Source organism: Scardinius erythrophthalmus (genome assembly GCF_964197995.2).
Source record: "Scardinius erythrophthalmus genome assembly, chromosome: 3".
NCBI classification, from domain to species: domain Eukaryota; kingdom Metazoa; phylum Chordata; class Actinopteri; order Cypriniformes; family Leuciscidae; genus Scardinius; species Scardinius erythrophthalmus.
The window spans coordinates 14,208,548-14,227,165 of NC_138223.1; the positions used below are offsets into that span (position 1 = coordinate 14,208,548).

An 18,618-nucleotide genomic window follows, 5' to 3' on the forward strand; every position below is an offset into this window, starting at 1 on the left:
GCTACTTCATTGACCTGTGTGTTATGTTTAGTAATGTTTTTGTGTGTGTGTGTGTGTGTGTGGACACAACATCATTGTAAGTAACTTTTTTTTGGAGATCCACGGTTATAGTTTCACAGGCTTTGTACTGTGACAATTTACAATATTATTGAAGTATCAGGTAAACTATACAAAGTTATTTGGACACTTAGAAATGCTTGAATGTCATTACATTAGAAATATACACTACAATTCAAATGTGTGTGTGTGTTAAAGTTTAAATTGGCCAAAAGTGACAGTAAAGACATTTATAATTTTATTTAAAACAGATTTCTATTTCAAATAATGCTATTCTTTTAAATTTTCTATTTTTAAAGAATCCTGAAAAAAATCCTGCACAACAGCTTTCGACATTGATAATAATAAAAAAAAAGTTTATTGAGCATCAAATCAGCACATTAGAATGATTTCTGAAGGATGATGTGACACTGAAGACTGGAGTAATGGATGATGAAATTTCAGCTAAAATAATAAATTAAATAGGAAAACCTTATTTTATAATAATACTTGACAATAATGATGTTTTTACTGTATTTTGATCAAATAAATGAAGCCTTGGTGAGAAGGGACTTCTTTCCAAAAATATAAAAATCTTACTGTACCCAAACATTTGAATGGTATACTATTTTATCATATATCACTTCGTGAAATTCCTTGACAAGTTTGCCTGTGTTATCTTTACAGTAAATAACAATTGCTTTGTTGTTTGATTTGAAATATGCACTTTTAGCTGTGAAAAGAGAAATATAAAAATGACTTGTTCTATATGAACTGGGGGGTAGTGGATAAACAGAATCTTAAATAACTGAGCAGAAGTTTATTGGATATAGAACAAAACAAAAGAGCAGAGACAGAGGGAGAGAGATAGAGAAAGAAAATAATAAAGAAGGAGAGAGAAAGCTTTATTTGAAAGTGAGCAGGTTAAATATCCTCTTAAGCTCACCAGTTCATCAAGCACACACACACACACACAAATCAAATAACACCATATTTTATATAGTGTTAACACTAACACTATATGCCTATAAAGAAAAAGGCAAAACAATATCCTCCAAAAAATCCACTGTCTTTAGTAGAGGAGAGTAGTTTGTGGCTGTAGCAAAGGCAAACCGTGACTGCAGTTTGACTACAGTGTGCATCAGTATCCATCCTGTGCTGAAGAAAGTCCTTTATTAGTCCCAAAAATGTTCTTTGCTTATTTCTTTTTTGCATACGTTTTCTTTCATTTTTTGCACCACAGAAGTTGGGTGTGTAGAATAAATTTGGCACATGGGATGAAGTATAAATGACTAAAAAACAGATGAAAGAAACCAAAAGTGAGAAAGGAAGGGCTTTATAATGGAAGTGAAACTCATGTACAGTACAATACAAAAGGACATAGTATCAGCAAACACAGCCGTGAAGCTGGAAAATGCAAACAGTGGGATTAAAATATTTAAAGTTGAAGTGTGTCATTTCTGCATCAACAAATGTAATAGCTTTCCAAAACCCTTCCCATCAGCCATTGGACAGCTAAACAGATAACTCCGCCCCAAACTCAAACTATTGGTTGTGCTCCAGTGCCACAGTGTGTGTTTACACTTGGATGAATCAACCTATGGATGGTTTAATTATAGTTGTCCCTGCATATTATGCTACGTAAGGAGACAATATTTCATTATTAACATTCTTACGCACTTCAACTTTAAAGAAAACAAAAATAATAGAACTAATAAATGTTTAAGGTGCTTTAAGATTGCTCTGCTGTCTGTGAAATTCATAGACACACTTTTCCATATACTGAATATACGTACTTGTAAAAGCCGATGCAACGCAAGCTATGCTTTCACATGAGAACACAAGTGATACACTTAGTGCAGAAAATACTGATATACAAATCATTCAAAAAGAAACGTGAACAACATTCATCAAAGACCAACAACTCTCTCTATTGCGTTATACGATGCAATCTCTATATGAGTGGATCTCATGAGAAACGTGGCGGATAAATTACATAATTTAAGTTTTATACCAGAGATCAAGAAATTACCTTTTAGATAAATTAGTTAATTTAGGTTAACAAATAAAATAAAAAAAATGGAAAAAAAATGAAACATTATAACAGGCTCTACTAACTTGTTATTGTAACATTGTTGCCATTCATTACTAAAACCAGCAATGATTTAATCTTGATTTACATGTTTGTTTTTTACTGTATGAAAGTCAGGTGGTTCACTGACACCTGGTTTACAATTCTAAAACTCAGTCCATTCAAAAAATTCTCAAGTAAACATTAGAAAACATGTTCATTAATCAAATATTTCTTACCAAATTCCTTTCCAGAATGTCAATGCACTTTCTTTTTAAAGACAACTTATACAAATACCCACAATGCACTGATAATTATACAAACATTATCCTATATGAATGATTGCCACTTAAACAATAGCAACATTTCTCCATGTAATGTAATTCTGTATGGCAAAAGTAGGGGTGAATTTAGGATGATTGGGACATTTTTTGCCATTGAGAAGACTTGGAAAAAGTGAATTCACCCCATAGTTAACTATACAATTAATGGTTAAAAACACATCTGTTTCTATCACTTCCTTATTTTGGCCACACAAGGGGAATGAACAATTTTATAATTGTCCATGACATGACCTGTAGCTAATTTTAATGAAACTATACATCCTCATCTATAACCAGTGGTCTCTATATTGCTATAAACCGTGCACTGTTTATTACACTACACACAGATATACACACACACACACTCAGTTTAACACTGATGCCTGAGGTTTCTCCTCAGTACCATTTATACTGTTCTACTGACCTCACTCAATACCACGCTACCTGAATCCTCACCGTACTAACTTTACCACGTCCTGGAAAATAACAAAATGTCAAAATAGCAAAATAGCAGATAAAGGAACAGTGAGGAGATTGTGTGATGGCACAAAAAAGTGCTCAAAGTGAAATTAATTTCAGTGGTTTGTCTGTGCAGAAATGGCAGAGCTAAAAATGTTGTGTTTGTGAACACACTCACACATAAAGACACACACGCACACACTTTCTCAAAGGTGAGGTGCCTCATTGGCCCTACACAGTAGGCACTGGAGTGGCTGTATTTGTGCCATTGTTTCCTCTTTGTTAAAGCGTTTTAACATAGTTTCCTGGGAACGTTCCGAATAACCTGGTTCTACGAGAGGTACCTGAAAACAAAGACACAGAAAAGACGACTATCAGCAATACAATACAATAACTTTCATGAACGGTTTTAACCAACATGATTACATATAGTCAAAACATGTCATTAAACTTGTTTTCATAATTACATTTACTCTGGAATTCTTGATTCTGATTGGTGAATCACATTATTTGGTCAAATATTTTTGTATAATGATTGTATAACTAACTGACAACTGGCCAAAGTAATTGATTTCTTACATACCTAGCGGTGCAGTTAAAATAAAATAACTTCAACTCAAATAATTCACTTGTTTATTTATTTAGTAATAACACTAGCTCTGAAATAACAGGGTTCGTACAGATACTGTAAAATCTAATTCCAGGACTTTCAAGGACTTTTCAATCACTACTTTTTTTTTTTTTAAGGACTGATTTTTTTCTCCCATGAATATATGATTGACTTGAAGAATAAAAGCTGTACTTGGATATTTAAATGAGCAATATCACGCTCATGGCCATGCGAAATGCCTCTATATCTATATAAGAGGGGCTGCAGCGTTCATTTTGTGTGAAAAGATTGTTTTATCAATAAAAAAAAAAAAAAATTCCCATATATTGTCTTTCAATAATTCAAGCACTTTTCAAGTACTTCTTCATTAAAATGGCTGTTTTCAAGGGTTTTCCAGGACTTAAATTTCAAAAAGTCAAATTCAAGTACTTCAAGTACTTTAAGCACCTTGTGCGAACCATGAAATAAGTACAGCCGGTCACTCTTTAGCACATAAAACCCTTTAGTATATCAACTACAGATCAAAAGTTTGGTGTCAATAAGATGTTTTTAAAAAAGAACTCTTAAATGCTCACCAAGGTTGCATTTATTTGATTAAAACAGTAATATTGTTAAATATTATTACAATTTAAAATAACTATCTATTTGAATATATATTTTAAAAGTATTCATTCCTGTGATAGCAAAGCTGAAAACAGTTGTGTGGCTTAATATTTTTTTGTGAAAACCTTGATATATATATTTTTTTTGGGATTCTTTTATGAATATAAAGTTCAACAGAAAAGCATTCAAGCAAGTCTTATTAATGGAAATGATATACCATTTGCAGAGGTGCTGTAGTAGCTTTATAAAAGACATACCCACAAACCAGCCATCGTCACATTTCTCTATGACATCAACAACGTCTCCCTCCTTCAGCTCCAGCTCATCCTCATTACGAGGCACATAGTTGTAGACAGCTTGGAAGCTTGAGCAACATTAAAATTACGTTTTTAAAATGTGCTGTTTACGGTTGGACAGTGAATAAACTAAACAACACAGACAGTGTCAAAAACGGTAAAATGTACTTACGGGTCACCGCCTGCATTCTGGGTATCCTGCATCATTTTCTGAGAGACAGAAAAAAAGAGTAGAAAGGGTCACTATAGTGTGCATGTAACACTTTAACGCGTCAGAATATCATGCCAAATCCAGGCACATGATGTCATTCTATGAGTCTTCATCGTCATCACATAACCTGTTGTTACGATACACACATAGAGGAAATCCACCCATGATGCGACCAGAGGACTATAAAAGAGATTAGAAAGGACTTCATTTCCCAGTCTGCACTGGTGCTAGTGTCACAGCACACTCCATCCTACCCTTCGTGCTCTACTGGGTGATAAACAGGGAGATAAACAGCGCCTCCTGGTGGATATGGGGCTACGTGGTGGTTTACCCTCAACCACCACTTCCTGCCTATAAACTGTCTGCAAGAATCAAATGCAAGGCAACCAATCAGAGATCAGCATTCTCATACAAAATCCATTGCTGGTATTGAGATTAAGACCATGAATGAGGTTATAAATAATGCTGTGTTAATTCCATTTCAGTTTTAGTAGCGATTCCAAAATCTTGAATTATTAGGGATTTGATAAGTACAGTCCAACTTTGGGCAAGTAAGAGACACAGACATGCAAAAACACACCTGTCTCACTTGCACTATTGACCTCAGACACCGTATTTAAAATAACGGAATGAGGAATGTTTAGTTTGTCGATCATTCAACCAACAAAACTATTGAAAACAAATTTCCAGTGAACAAAAAATGGAGAAAGAATGTATTGGATCCCATTTGTTATTTATCCCTCTTGCAATAAAAACAGGTCTTGGTAACTACTGGCTGTTAAGCTAAAAATAAGGACAGGTATATTAAAAATCTGGCTGATTATTTTCACGTTATGGCTAATTATTGATAAAATGCTGATATTGTAATGATATACTATTTTGTTTAAATTAAAAAGAAACACTAAGACAATCATTTTAAATGCTAAATTTAGGCATTACAATGGATGTTCATTTTGAGATTTTATGAATTAATTTAATATAAGATTAAATTTATTTGTTTAATTTATAATATAAATGTAAAAATAGGGACATGCACAATTAAATATACAATATCGGTCAATACAAAAACAAAAAAAAATCCACTGAAAAAAACAGTCTCTAAAAACTTTTGATAACCGATATAGTGATTTATTTTAAAGAAATACAGAAAACACCATAAAGGCACAAAAGTGGTCCATGTTCTTGCTTGGCCCTGGTCTGATTGAACTGTGTGGCAAGAGCAGCTTGCGATATTTCTATTGCAGGTTTGGAACAATATGAGTGTGTATACATAATGACAAAATTTGTAATTTTGGGGTGAACTAGCCCTTTAAGACATTACTTCTTCTAACCTTAAAGTCAACATGAAATCAAAATTGACAATTCTTATTTTTTTTATGGAATATTGCGGTATTTATTATAAATGATTTATCCGTGCACATCTTTATTAAATTGAATTCCCGTGCCCTCGTAATTTTAAATCAAAATAACTTCCCCTCCCTCTCACAACAACATCTCTTCTCTGATGGGCTGGACAACCTGTCACTCACATGAAATCACAACAAGAGCGAACAACAACGATCCAATCAGTTTCTGATGGACAATATCAATATGGACAAAGTCCCGTCCTAAAATTGTTTTTTTTTTGAGAAGCCATTTCACTTAGATATACCACAATAGGGAAGAAAAGACTATCATAAAGTCTTGTCATTTGAATTAAATTAATATGTTTCTATTGTTCACATATTTACATAGCCTGTTTTTTTACAAAAAAACATGTTTTTTACAAAAACATGTTTTTTTTTTCTGAAGGTTCAGGGTTCATATCCACAAATTAAATGACTATTAATGTTTGCTTAATGTCAAAAAAAACACACGTGCATGCACCACACGTCACCCCTGAAACCACTGTTTTGTACATTCTTTTTACCTTAATCTTAGGAGACCGAGGCTTTGAACGTGGGGAGAGAGGAGAAATAGATGTAGAGGATGGGGGGGTGGATGGTGAGGGCTGAGTGGAGACTACAGGTACAGAGGAGGGAGGATGTGAGGAAAGGAGTGTAGGAGAACTGGGAGGAGAAGGTGGAATTTCAGGAGATGGGATGCGGTCTGAAGAAGATGGAGGAGGAGAAGGAGTGGAGGGTGGCGAGGCTGGTATAGTTGGCAGAAGAGGCTGGCAGGAGGAATAAAGAGGTGGATGGAAAGAAGGAATAGGAGATGAAGGAGGAGATGGCGGGATTGGCGAGAAATGAGGAGAGGAGGGAGGAGAAGGAGAGTAGGAGGAAGAGATATTTGAGAAAATGGAAGTGGAAGTAGGAGAGGATAGCTGAGGAACAACAGAAGAAAGAAGGGGTTGCGGAAATGAGGAAGGAAGAGAAGGAGGTGAAATGTATTGATAATTAGAAGGTAAAGAAGAGGCCGAAGAAGGAGAAATATTGAGAGTCGCTGAAGGGGGAGGAGGAAGAGGGATTGGGGAGTTTGGAGGAGACAGCGGAGGAGAAGGAGGAGTGGAGAGAGAGGGAGGGAGAGGAGAGTCCGAAGGGGAAGAAACAACTGAGGTTTGGAGGATAGAGGTGGAATAGGGCACCAAAGGAAGAGGTGAAGAAATAGAACATTGATAAGGTTTGAAAGAAGACGGTGGATAACAGTGAACAGCAGAGGCAGATGATTCAATGTGTGGAGGAGAAAAGCTAGTGGAGGACAGAGTAAGGGAGGAATTAGGGGTGGGGGAGGAGGAGAAGGGGAGAGGTGGAGTGATGGAGGAGTCAGCCTGGCAAAGAGAAGGACAAAGCTGAAACTACTGAAGTGAACTACTTTTTACAACTGTAAGCCTGACTGTCAAAATTTCACACAAAACTAGTGTGACAAAGACTATTTAAAGGGGCCATATCATGGAAAACAGGACTTTCCTTGATCTTTTGAAATATAATTAAAGTAGACTACATTTCTATTCAGAAATCTTGTCATGTAACCTTCAATGTTTACTTATCTACACCTATTCAGTATCCAGAAGTTTAGCACGTCCAGTTATGGCAAAGTAATAAGGATAACGCAGGATTGGTGAATCTGATGATACCACTCAGGAAACTGGACATATCTTCATAAATCTTTTTTCCAACGGATTCTGACAGAAAAGCCACAACCCATAAATGATAAATACCTATAACAAGAACTATAATCATTCTAATTCTATGAGAAAAGGGAAGTCCACACCCCAACTAATGGCTCATGTGAACGATAACATTGGAATCACTTTCAGAATGTTTTTTTTTAACTGATGAACAATACTAGCCTAGAAATCTAGACGCACCCTAGCGGCAGCAAAATGTATTTCGCAGCCAGGCTGGTCTAGCAACTCTCAATAAACCTTCTCGCTGCAAAAACCCAGATTGGGTCAGGCCAATCACGTTGTGTACAGAGTAGGCGGGGGCGGGCTTAACATACACGACAGAGTTGCGACGGTTACCTGGCTGCTGCTACTTGAAAACAAAGAATGGCGGCTGCTGATGGAGAACAACGGTCTTTCGAATCGGCTTTGGCCGCGACTCTGGAGTACTTGGAGTTAAGTTTTTCTTTGAGAAAAGAGCAAAGAACGGCACTTAAGTCATTCTTAAAAAAAGGAAGATATGGCAAAAGTTGAATCTATCAACTAAGCTCCGCTGTTGGGAAAATGCTCTGGTTGGTTGAAGCGCTGTCCTATTGCGTGCAGAGGGAATTTGAAAGACAGCCGTTTATCCCGCCCCTCGGATTGAGCCGTGACTTTGGTGAGTTTCCAGACCTAACATCTTGATGTAGGTCTGGCTTGCCAGGCTAGAACAATACAATTTTTGACTGCCAATCTCAGAATCCACTTCACTTTAAAATGTTAGAGCATTTAAAGTGTCAGACAACAATAACTACAGCGCACACTTATAACAGAAAGTTATCGTCTGAGGGTGTGTGGATGCTAGTTAACATTATAGTTATCTTTATAGTTGTGGTTCTTGGTGTGAAGAGGCTATTAAGGTTCAGATGCAAAACCAATCTGTTTAAGAAACACTGAAAAACACTATACATACTGTATGCACTTCGGATATATTTTTTTTTTACAAACATGTTGGATATGGCCCCTTTAATTTAGTCAAAGAACATGCAAATAATAAGATTTTTTTTTTCAGAATTGACAAAAAAATACCATTGAACTTAAGTGTTTTTTACACTCGACACACAACCAGACTATCATGCTTCTGTCACACAGCATGTTGCACCTCTTTTTTTGAAACAGCCTCCAAGGCTGATCTGCTGATTGTTTCATCATCCTCTTCCTGTATGTACAACTCCGGAAGCTCCTCCCATTTTAGCGCAGCTACTGGACTGTAAAAATCTGTTTTCTCATTCAAAATGACTGACAGCAGCTCCTCAGCCTTTTTCTCAAAGATATCATGATGTTGATCAAGTTTATTTTCTGATTTGTGACTTGAACTGATGGACATTGGCCTGTCAGGTAATACATCTTGAATAGCTATGTTTTTCGATCGATTGGCCAATCTGCATTTAAGTTCATTATGGAGTTGATTTTTTAGAAACGTCGACATAAGCTCACCATATGGATCAGGTTGGCTTATTGGCCTAGATGGGTCATAGTTTTGTTTCAAGCTGTGCTCCTTTAAATACATGTCTTCTAAGAGCTTTTTGCCATCATGCTCCTTTCGTTTAGTTCTTAACAGCTGTTGATTATAGTCTGTGATCCATTTCATGGGTAAACTAAAAGTTTCTTTTACATCTATGTCTGTTGGTTTATCTCTGTAGAGAAGTTCATGGGAAACATTTGAGGACTCTGAAGGGATTGGTCCATGGCTGAAATAAGGGGAGGAAAGGTTTTGTGGTGGGGTCACCCTTTGCACAAGTGGAGCAGGGGATTGGAGACCTATGTATTGTAGGTGGCTGGGTAAGGGAGGAGGGGTGGGTGGCACAGGACTGCCACAGGAAGAGGTGGACACACCCAATGTGAGGGACAGCCATTCGCTAGTGACCGTTTGAAGGTGTGTCCTAGTGACAGAATCAAGCCACGGGAAATGGGAGTCTGTATCGTGCTTGAGCAAGGAAGAAAGAAATCAGAAAGACTGGTTTATGAACTTATTGGTTTAAATAAGGACAGACTTTGTGGGTGTGATGGTCCAAAACTGGTGCAGGACTTACCTTCTGTGCCCTATGTGTGTGTGTGTCTCCTTGGTGACTGGGGCTCTTGGAAGGAGAGCCCTTGATCACATCGACATAGGACATAGGGAAAATGCCCTGTTTGTTTGAGCCAGGAATCTTTCCCTCGTACCAATTCTGATCCACCTTCCTTAGGAGGATCACTCGCTCCCCCTACAACAGCAAAAATGCATGCTTAAAATTAAGGCTAAGTTGAGTTAGTAAGTGCATATTTTAGAGCTTGAGAGATGGTAGGGTGTGTTATAGGAGTTTACACTTGCCTTTCTAAGAGAAAGCTCTACGTTAGTGTCAGCATTGAAGTTGTATCGTGCTATGGCCTCTCCCATATCTCGAACCTGAGCTGGAGGAGGAGGCCTGACAGGCTGCCTCCGCTCTGGAGATGCCACCTTCTGAAGGAGAGAATAAAAGATAGAACGCAAGAGAGAATATGATTAAGTGTGTGTCAGGGTTTAGTTTAACTCAATAGGTTATACAGACACTGACCTCAACATAAGAGATGGGGAAAATCCCAATCCGACCTCTGTTTTCCCCCTCATACCAGTTGCTGTCGATCTGTCTGATGATGTTGACTGCATCACCTTTCTTAAAGGAAAGTTCCCTGTAAATGCACACACATGTGCAGGCAAAATGGGCATTACTTACATAGTAAGGATAATATATTTATACCTATTTATTTATACATATTTGACACTGAATCTACCTTCTGTATCAGTCAGTTGAATCTCTACTTACTGATACAACAAATAACAAAAACCTTTCTGTGGTGCACAATGACAAATACCCCTGGGTGATCACAGGCAGGTGCATAGGACATACATGTTTAGTAAAATTATATATATATATATATATATATATATATATATATATATATATATATATATATATATATATATATATATAAATATATATATATATAAAAACTCTGTTATTTGCAAGCTGTGTGATACTTATCTTTTTTGTTAAACAATGTATTTTGGTGATATGCAAATGTAAGGCTGAAATTCATGGGCTTTGAAATTCTCTAATGGTTTTATTAGCATGGATTTTCATGCAAGCTGACACTTTCATGCAATGACTGACAGCACAGAGCTCAATTGCGATGCAGAGACCAATTTTACTTTAGTATGCAGAAGCCAGAGAGCAAAAAAATGCCACATAACAAAATGCAAAACAAAAGAAAGAACAAGTTTTGAATGGTGGGAGTAAAATTAAATGAATTTTCACAAAAAAGCTGGCACAGTCAATTTTGCAGATTCAAATTCAGTGAGATGCTTATAGTATCAGAGTTTTATATATATACTCACTTGGCAGACTGAGCTTTAAAATCATAAATAGCCCTGGCAGACTGTTTCTGATGGAGGAGAGAAGACAATATAAGATAGGTCATCTGCTTAGAGGAGACCTACGAGGCAAGCAAAAAGACCATCAGCTATCCAACATATGCACGCCTAAACCATATTTTCTGAGACCTTAACCAAAATAAAGGTTACAAGATCATGGGATTTATGGCATAGCACAATAAGGATTCAGGATTTGCTCTGATTGGTTCCCATCACCATACATTTACTTTTTAATCAATTATGTTTTCCCTGCAGGTTTCAAATCATGGTTCTAATTAAATAAAGTAGCTCATGTAAAAATAGATATGAGGGATGGCAACATTTCTACCTCTCTTTCTGGAGTGGGTCTTCTGCTTTGTGGTGTGAGACGTCCTGTATCAGAGCCCTGATCTGTGGAAGCACAGAGAAAAGGTCAACAGAAAGAAAACACACTTGTGTAATGTCCATGGTGGCACCACATGCATTCTAGTGCTGTCAAAAGGAAAATGAGACAATTAAAAAATGTACAAATATTTATTTCACATTTGGGGTCAAACAAAAAGTAAGGGATGATCTGGAACAGCACAATATGACATAAAAACTTGACATAGAAAGTGCATAAAATAGGAAACAAAAAAGCGGTTTAACAACAGTATTCCATACATCAGCAAATAAAAACAAAAACAAAACAATGACGGGCAAGGGCACAAAATCAAATCATAAAATTAAGCTCAGTAAACACACCATGCATATACTAGCCAGACATGAATTGCACCATGAACTGCTAATACTTCTTTTCCACTTGTATTATTGCACATAAACAGTATGAACTGCAGGGATGAGACAGGCTTAAAGAGAAACAACACTGTTAAATTCTCCATGCATTCATAATTGGAGTTTTTGTGTTAGCATTAAAGCTAACTATTAGCAAATGAAGTAAACAAGTACAAAATATTGACTATTGTCTAATCAAATTTGTTTTAGAATGAGAATGTCCCTCCTCCTAAAAGTAAACCACTGGCAACCGAGTTACCTAAAACATTCACTTCAGACACTACACGTAGGTGCCATGCTGAAGAAGCATGCTGATTATGTAGAAAAGAAGTGAAAGCGTTTGCATGTTTTCGATTGGTAACATCTGAGGTATATTCTGCAATAATGATACGGAAGGATAAAAAAAGATAAAGACAAAGAACTAGCTGCACCTGAGTAGCAGTGCACATTAGCATTAACATTATGCTGGTTGTTGTTGGAGGCGTCTGCATGGTGTTGCTGCTGGTAGGAGGCACATTGGTGGGCTCCATGGTAAGGCTGGTGGACGTGGGGCAAGGAGGGGGAGCCGGACCCTCTTTGAGCCCGCAAGGAGGAGCTACGCTTGGGCACGTCTGGTAGCAACTCTTCCAATAACCGCCGTAATATGCTGTCATCTGGCATCCTTGCTGGTCCTTGTCCCTTTTCCGCTCTTATGTGGTCATATATGTCCTGCAAAGCAGCATCTAAAGCCTCATAAATCGCAGTTTTGGATTTCGGCCGTCCACTTCTGCAATGTCGTCGTTGGGTCGGCGGGGAGCCTCGTTTCCGGCGGAAAGGCACAGGGCTGACCAGGAAGGCCAGTTTGGAAAGGCCTGACTCACTGGGTGACTGTTGGGCTTGTGGAGATGTAACAGCAGGATGGGATTCCTGCCGAGCCCTTTCTTGTTGTCGCTCATGTTTTAGCATGGTGGTGAAACGTGTATAGGATGCCGGACAACGACCCTTACAGGAGCTGATGAGGTGGCGGTGTTGGTAACCTTGACTCTGACCCACACTCTGGTGCATGTGATGGTGGCGGTGGTGATGGTGTCCATGGTGATGGCGTCCATGATGGTGATGTTGCCCAGAACTGTAGAAGCTCTCCGATGAGGTGAGCGAGCAATGATCCAGGTCGCTCTCGCTACAAAGTGAAGACCCTTCTATGTGGATGTCGCTCATTTCGGAGGCACAGGCGTCCTGTTCACTGTCCGAGTAGTCTTGATGCTGCCTCTGGTTCTTCCCATGAATTGGCACCAGGCTATTGCTTTCTGGTCCCAGTCTTGGCTGTCCCTCAGGGGGACTTCGAGACCTTACTGGAGGATCTTCCTCCTCCAAAAGTGATTCAACAGAAAAGCGTCTTTTGGGACAGCTGCTGGCCCTCGAGGACCCTGGTGTGGTGGTGCCCGAAGGGGCATTTTCGTCACCAAGGTCTGGCATGGACTTTGATTTCTGGATCAGCTGTTCATATTCCGATATACGGTTTGGGACCATGTGTTGTGGCACCTCATGACCAAAAGGTGCCCAACCGTGGAGGTTGTGCCTCTGTTGTTGCTGTAGTCGTTCCAACTCGAGGATTCGTGCTCGTACAGACCGAATCACCTCTGACGGCAACAGTTGCTCACGGTCTATGTGGTGCATCTTCTTGTAGAGCTGAAGGAAACCTGGAGCATCATGTGCCATCTTACGCCGGTGATGTCGACGCCCCCTGGGAGATGAGGTAAGACTTTTTACTTGAGGCTTCTGTGGAGCGTCTTCATCGAGCAACGAACCAGCACTTTCCGAGCGAGTGGTCGTCACAGAAGTGGATGCTCTCCCGTCATTACTAGCACCATGTCCATCAGACAACAAGTCATCACAGCTGCGTGATTTGAGCCGTGGTGATGTAGGGGTCATGGCAGATTCATCATCAACGCTACTCCAAGTCTCTGCAGCTTCATGTCGGCCTGTCTGCCAACCGTTCTTGAAGCAGATGGAGCGCTTGGAGCCGCGCCAGGTTGGTGTGGAGATAGTGAGGGAGTCTGAGGAGAGATGAGAGGAAGGATGCTCCATACCTGGAGAGCTCATACAGGAGGAGAGTGACTCACTAGCGTCTCCAGCTGTGAATTAAAATAACATCCAATGCAGCATGACAAAGAGGAGACAGGAAAGCTGGTTAGTTAGCTCAGCAGACAGAGATTGATAAAGCGAGAGAAAACAGGTATAAGTGAGAAAGTGTCAGTATAGTTATATGAGAAAGAGGACAACATGCAGTCTCACGTAATTACGTAGTAAAAGCTCACGTAGTATTTTCGGTATTTGACATAAATCAAACAAAAAAATACATTAGGAATTTTTTATAAATTATTCAACCAAGAAATTGTAATAGAACAAATCCATCAAACAGTTATTTTGACGGAATTTTTTTGCAATAATTTAATATCCCATGAAGGTCCGGGTATAATTCATTTTCAGCGCTCTACTCTGTCTCGTGCACAGTCGAGAGCACGAGCCTTTTAAAGTAGAATCCTTTGACCGTATGTGTGGAAAGACACAATCTAGTGGACTTTGTTTTCAAGTGCTCAAGTCACTTGCATATGTGCTGTTGTACATGCACTGTCCGCACGGGATTAGGACGGTGTGTGCAGACATCCGCAGACCCTCCTGATGATGATAATTACATCACACGGACAGTGCGCGGACCGTCGCAGAACGTAGACGGCAGAAGTATACTTTGGGCTTAAGGCATTGATGCATGATCAACAAGACTCGATCAGTCTAACACCTTCTATACGCATGTGTAGTTGTGTGAGTGTGTCGGAAATTACCTTTGGCTCTGGATGGTGAGGAGGGGGAGGAACGTATGGTGGGTTTCTTCAATGTCTGTGCTTTATGGGAATCCAGAGGGCGGGAAGATACTTGACTGGCATTCTGCTCACTTCCTGTGTTGGCTTGAGTGACAGATGGTTCTGACTTTCGTCTTTTCCTGTAGTCACTTGCAGAACTGAAATTCAAAGATCAAAAATGACACTAAACTTGTTACATATTACATATGTAAACAAGATTACAGAGAAAAAATATATTCTTATGCCTAAAAAATTCATAATTAAGGGAATAACTGTGTAATTTTAATGATTCTGTAAAACAGTGCATAAACCAAACGAATAAACTGTTTATGCTATTTTGAAAAATGTAAACACCACCCAGAATGACAATGACAGTCTGACTACAGGGTTTTCTATGCATTAAACAGTTCTAAAAAAGGGTTCTAATATCATGTACATAGATGCCATATGAACAACAGCATGTGTTATGATCTGAAAGCAGTAGGAGGTATAAAGAACGCTTAATACTCCAATGCACACACCATTATTGTATGTCGCATTCATATACTGTACACACTAAATGACTCAAATAAAGAGTGGCAGAGCTTTTAAAACATGATGAACAAATAAAATTAGCCAGAGGATGCTCAGTTTCTACCCTCCAATGGATATCCAATAAGCATCTCTCTGCGAAATGAAAGAACCTGAGTGAGAAAATAAGATATGTGAATGAAAGGAGAGCTTACCTTGAAGGCCCATCAGGCTGTTCGGAAGGTGAGAGATAGAGGGATGACTGAAAGAGAGCAGACAATAAAAGGGAAGAGTGAGATCCATGGGAACAAAGAAGTGTAACGCACCCGTCCTGTGCCTCGCTCACAACCTTCCCCCCGCATGCGCAAAGAAAACGAAGACTGACAAGGGTTCCACATCTCTCTATCCCACCTTGAAGGACTGTGAAAATGAACTGTGACCTCCTGTAATAATAAAAAAGGGGACAGGGCCCCACAGAAACCAGAGCCCAACAAAAGCCAGCAAACAAAGCAGTACAGATCCAGAGAGGCTGCACGTGGCACAAGGTCACAAGAAGCCCAGTCTATTATGTTATCCAAGATCGCCACGCCTCCTTTCCTTTGACACAGCCTGGGGTGAATTACAACAAATCTGAGCACAATACAGCAGTCTCTGCTGTTCATTCTGGCGTATCCATGCGACTTGGATCAGAGAAAAGAAAGGAAAGCAATTAAGAACAGCTTTTTTAATACACCAATGCTGATCCAAAGCCAGATATAGGAAAATAAATAAAAAGCCAAACCAAAGGCACATTGTGCATTTCAGTATTACTTGTGAGCATGTGACTCTTCTCAAACAACATATTTTAAAAGAAAGAAAGAAAAAAAGAAAGAAAGAAAAACCTTACAACACAAACATTCTCTCATGCACATGAACACATTCATTCATCAGAGGAAATTCTAAGAAGACCCTGCAAATTTCCAAAGAAATTATGGGGATAGTTCACCCAAAAAATTTACTCACCCTCATGTTGGTCTAAACCTGTGATTTACTTTCTTCTGTGGAATATAAATTAAGATACTTTGAGAACTATTGTTCATACAATGGCAGTCAATCATCACCAAAACTGTTTGGTTACCAACATTTTTCTAAAAATCTTCTTTTTGGGTGAACTATCCCTTTAAAACTAAAAACTTAAAACTGGGGGAAGAGGAAGTCAACCTGACAGCGAGTGACTTAATAATACAAAAGAACATTCTAATAAAAAAAGTTATGAAAAAGCATTTTAAACCACAAAATGCATATGTGAGTGTTACATTTTCAGCATATTTTTTCATATTTTTCAGTAGTGTTTTCATCTGAGAATGCCTCAATTAAAGTGACCTTTATTATGTTAACTAATTATTTCACATTTAATTTTACATTTGTTTTATTTGTATAGTTTACATAAGAATTCACATATGTGGGTCAAACTGATTTTCATCTGCCATCTGGAAAATAAATGATGGGGCAGGAGGAAAAGTGAAAGGAAATGAGAACGTTGAAGATATAGATAATAGATGACAAAGTGGAAAGCAGAACAGCAAACTGTAGGACGAGCAAAGAAACAAGCAAAGGAAGGATGGATGGATGGATGGACAGGAGGGTAGATTTACCTGTGCCACAGCATGTGTGGAGTAGTCAGGATTATAATCCAACCTTTTTTTAGGAGGCTGAATACCCCGCCACCCGAACGAACGAACAGCACATAGGTGAAGAGGTGAAGATGAGGTGGAGAAGCAGGTGCATCATGGGAAAAAGACACATGTGGAGAGAGTGAGAACGTTAGGACATGGAGAAACAGAGATCACACAAAACACGTAAACAAACAAAGGGTGAATATTAGTGCTTTTCTTTCGAAAATCGACTACAGTGCCCAAGCATGCTTCACCTACAGTACCTTACACACACTGACGATTGCGTGTACATGTAATACACGCAATGATGAAACTACAAAAGGCTTCACACATATTTTGCTTGTTTACACATGGTGGCAGCAATCTCAACCAGTAAACAAGCCAGAAAGTGTGTTCTAGAAGCTGGAGGAACTGCGCATATCTCATTTATGAACATACAGTGGCCTCCAAAATATATGTAGACTTGAGCTACACATTACAAATGTTTATGCATTTCATTGCATTAGATAAAATATAATAATGATAATACCTAAAGACATTATTTTTGTAATGGCATTTGCAACTAGTGGATGTGCACAACCAAAAAAAAAGTTAATTTGGTTACATCCTAGTAGTATAGTGCATGCTCAAGTATATTAGAGAACGCCAGGTTTTGAGTGTCTGAATACTTTTTACAGTTTATCTATTGTTTTAGCATTTAGAACTTCTTGATGTGATCTTGTTCAGCTAGAAAAGTGCAAAGTTTATAAGTGGATTAAGTGTCCAAATCCTTTTTTAGGGCCACTGTATTATCCACCATCTGTTCATCTTTCACATAAAAAGAGTTAGACATGTCAAGAGTGTTTTCTGCACAGGTTCTGCAGCTATAAGAGCTGTAAGCTGTATAATAAGAGCAGGTGTGTGATACAGCAAACAGAGCCAAAGCAAAAACACAGTGTTTCACACTTAAAGTGATTAAAAACGAATCAAATTCCTCTTAAAACAACACTGTACCCCATAAATAGAGCACAAGTACAGACAATGTTGCTCTTTCGGTGAGTGTTTTGAAAACAGAGCGTGATAATTTACTTGTCTTGGGACACTGGCCTTGTGGTTTAACATCAGACCTGCTGCCTCTCGCATGTTATTGTGCTAATTGTTATTGTGGTGATGTTAAAAGCCATTTTACTGTTTTCAGTGTGCAAACACAGATTCCTTGGTCAAATAAGTGTTTTTAAAGCCACAAGTCAGAACTTTAACTACAACACACACACACACACACACATACACACAGATGCTTGTCATGACACAACAGCATTTGTGCCGGATTAAAGCCTACAGCATGCCAACCTGCCGTTCCCTCATTCAACTTACCGGCCGTCCAAACTCCAACTCGGAAAAGAATTTAAACCAAGGCTCGTTCTCTAAATCTATGTCATCTGGGTTTAAATCAAACGTCTGGAGCAAGAAGCAACGTGGAAGAATAGAGGTAAACAGAGAGGAAAACAATGAGAGGAAAAGAGAGATGCAATCAGCGTTAGGACCAAAATATGCTGCAAGGCATGGCGGGTAAAGAACAGAAGAGGATGATGTTGTGGGTCATCAACACAATTTCTTTCACACACAAAATATGCAACATCAAATCATAACAATACTTAGGACGTAAAGGTATAGTCCACCACAAAAAAGAAAATTCTGTCATCATTTACTCACCCTTATGACATTCCAAACCTGTGTGACTTACTTTCCTCTGTGCA

The 18,618-nt window shown here is 38.6% G+C and overlaps 1 protein-coding gene across 1 annotated transcript in view; it reads right to left on the reverse strand.

Moving 5' to 3' along the window:
* Window positions 1-393: 393 nt before the first annotated feature.
* sorbs2a (sorbin and SH3 domain containing 2a) overlaps window positions 394-18,618 on the reverse strand; it is a 54,392-nt gene continuing 36,167 nt past the window's right edge. Inside the window, exons 12-24 of the mRNA XM_081362235.1 lie at window positions 18,236-18,319; window positions 16,862-16,918; window positions 15,443-15,489; window positions 14,700-14,875; window positions 12,309-13,991; window positions 11,453-11,514; window positions 11,089-11,186; window positions 10,268-10,382; window positions 10,045-10,173; window positions 9,767-9,937; window positions 4,571-4,608; window positions 4,360-4,466; window positions 394-3,233 (exon numbers count right to left, since the gene is read on the reverse strand). Of these exons, the coding sequence (XP_081218361.1) occupies window positions 3,172-3,233; window positions 4,360-4,466; window positions 4,571-4,608; window positions 9,767-9,937; window positions 10,045-10,173; window positions 10,268-10,382; window positions 11,089-11,186; window positions 11,453-11,514; window positions 12,309-13,991; window positions 14,700-14,875; window positions 15,443-15,489; window positions 16,862-16,918; window positions 18,236-18,319 (2,829 nt within the window). The 3' untranslated portion in view covers window positions 394-3,171. The remainder of the gene's footprint in view (window positions 3,234-4,359; window positions 4,467-4,570; window positions 4,609-9,766; window positions 9,938-10,044; window positions 10,174-10,267; window positions 10,383-11,088; window positions 11,187-11,452; window positions 11,515-12,308; window positions 13,992-14,699; window positions 14,876-15,442; window positions 15,490-16,861; window positions 16,919-18,235; window positions 18,320-18,618) is intronic.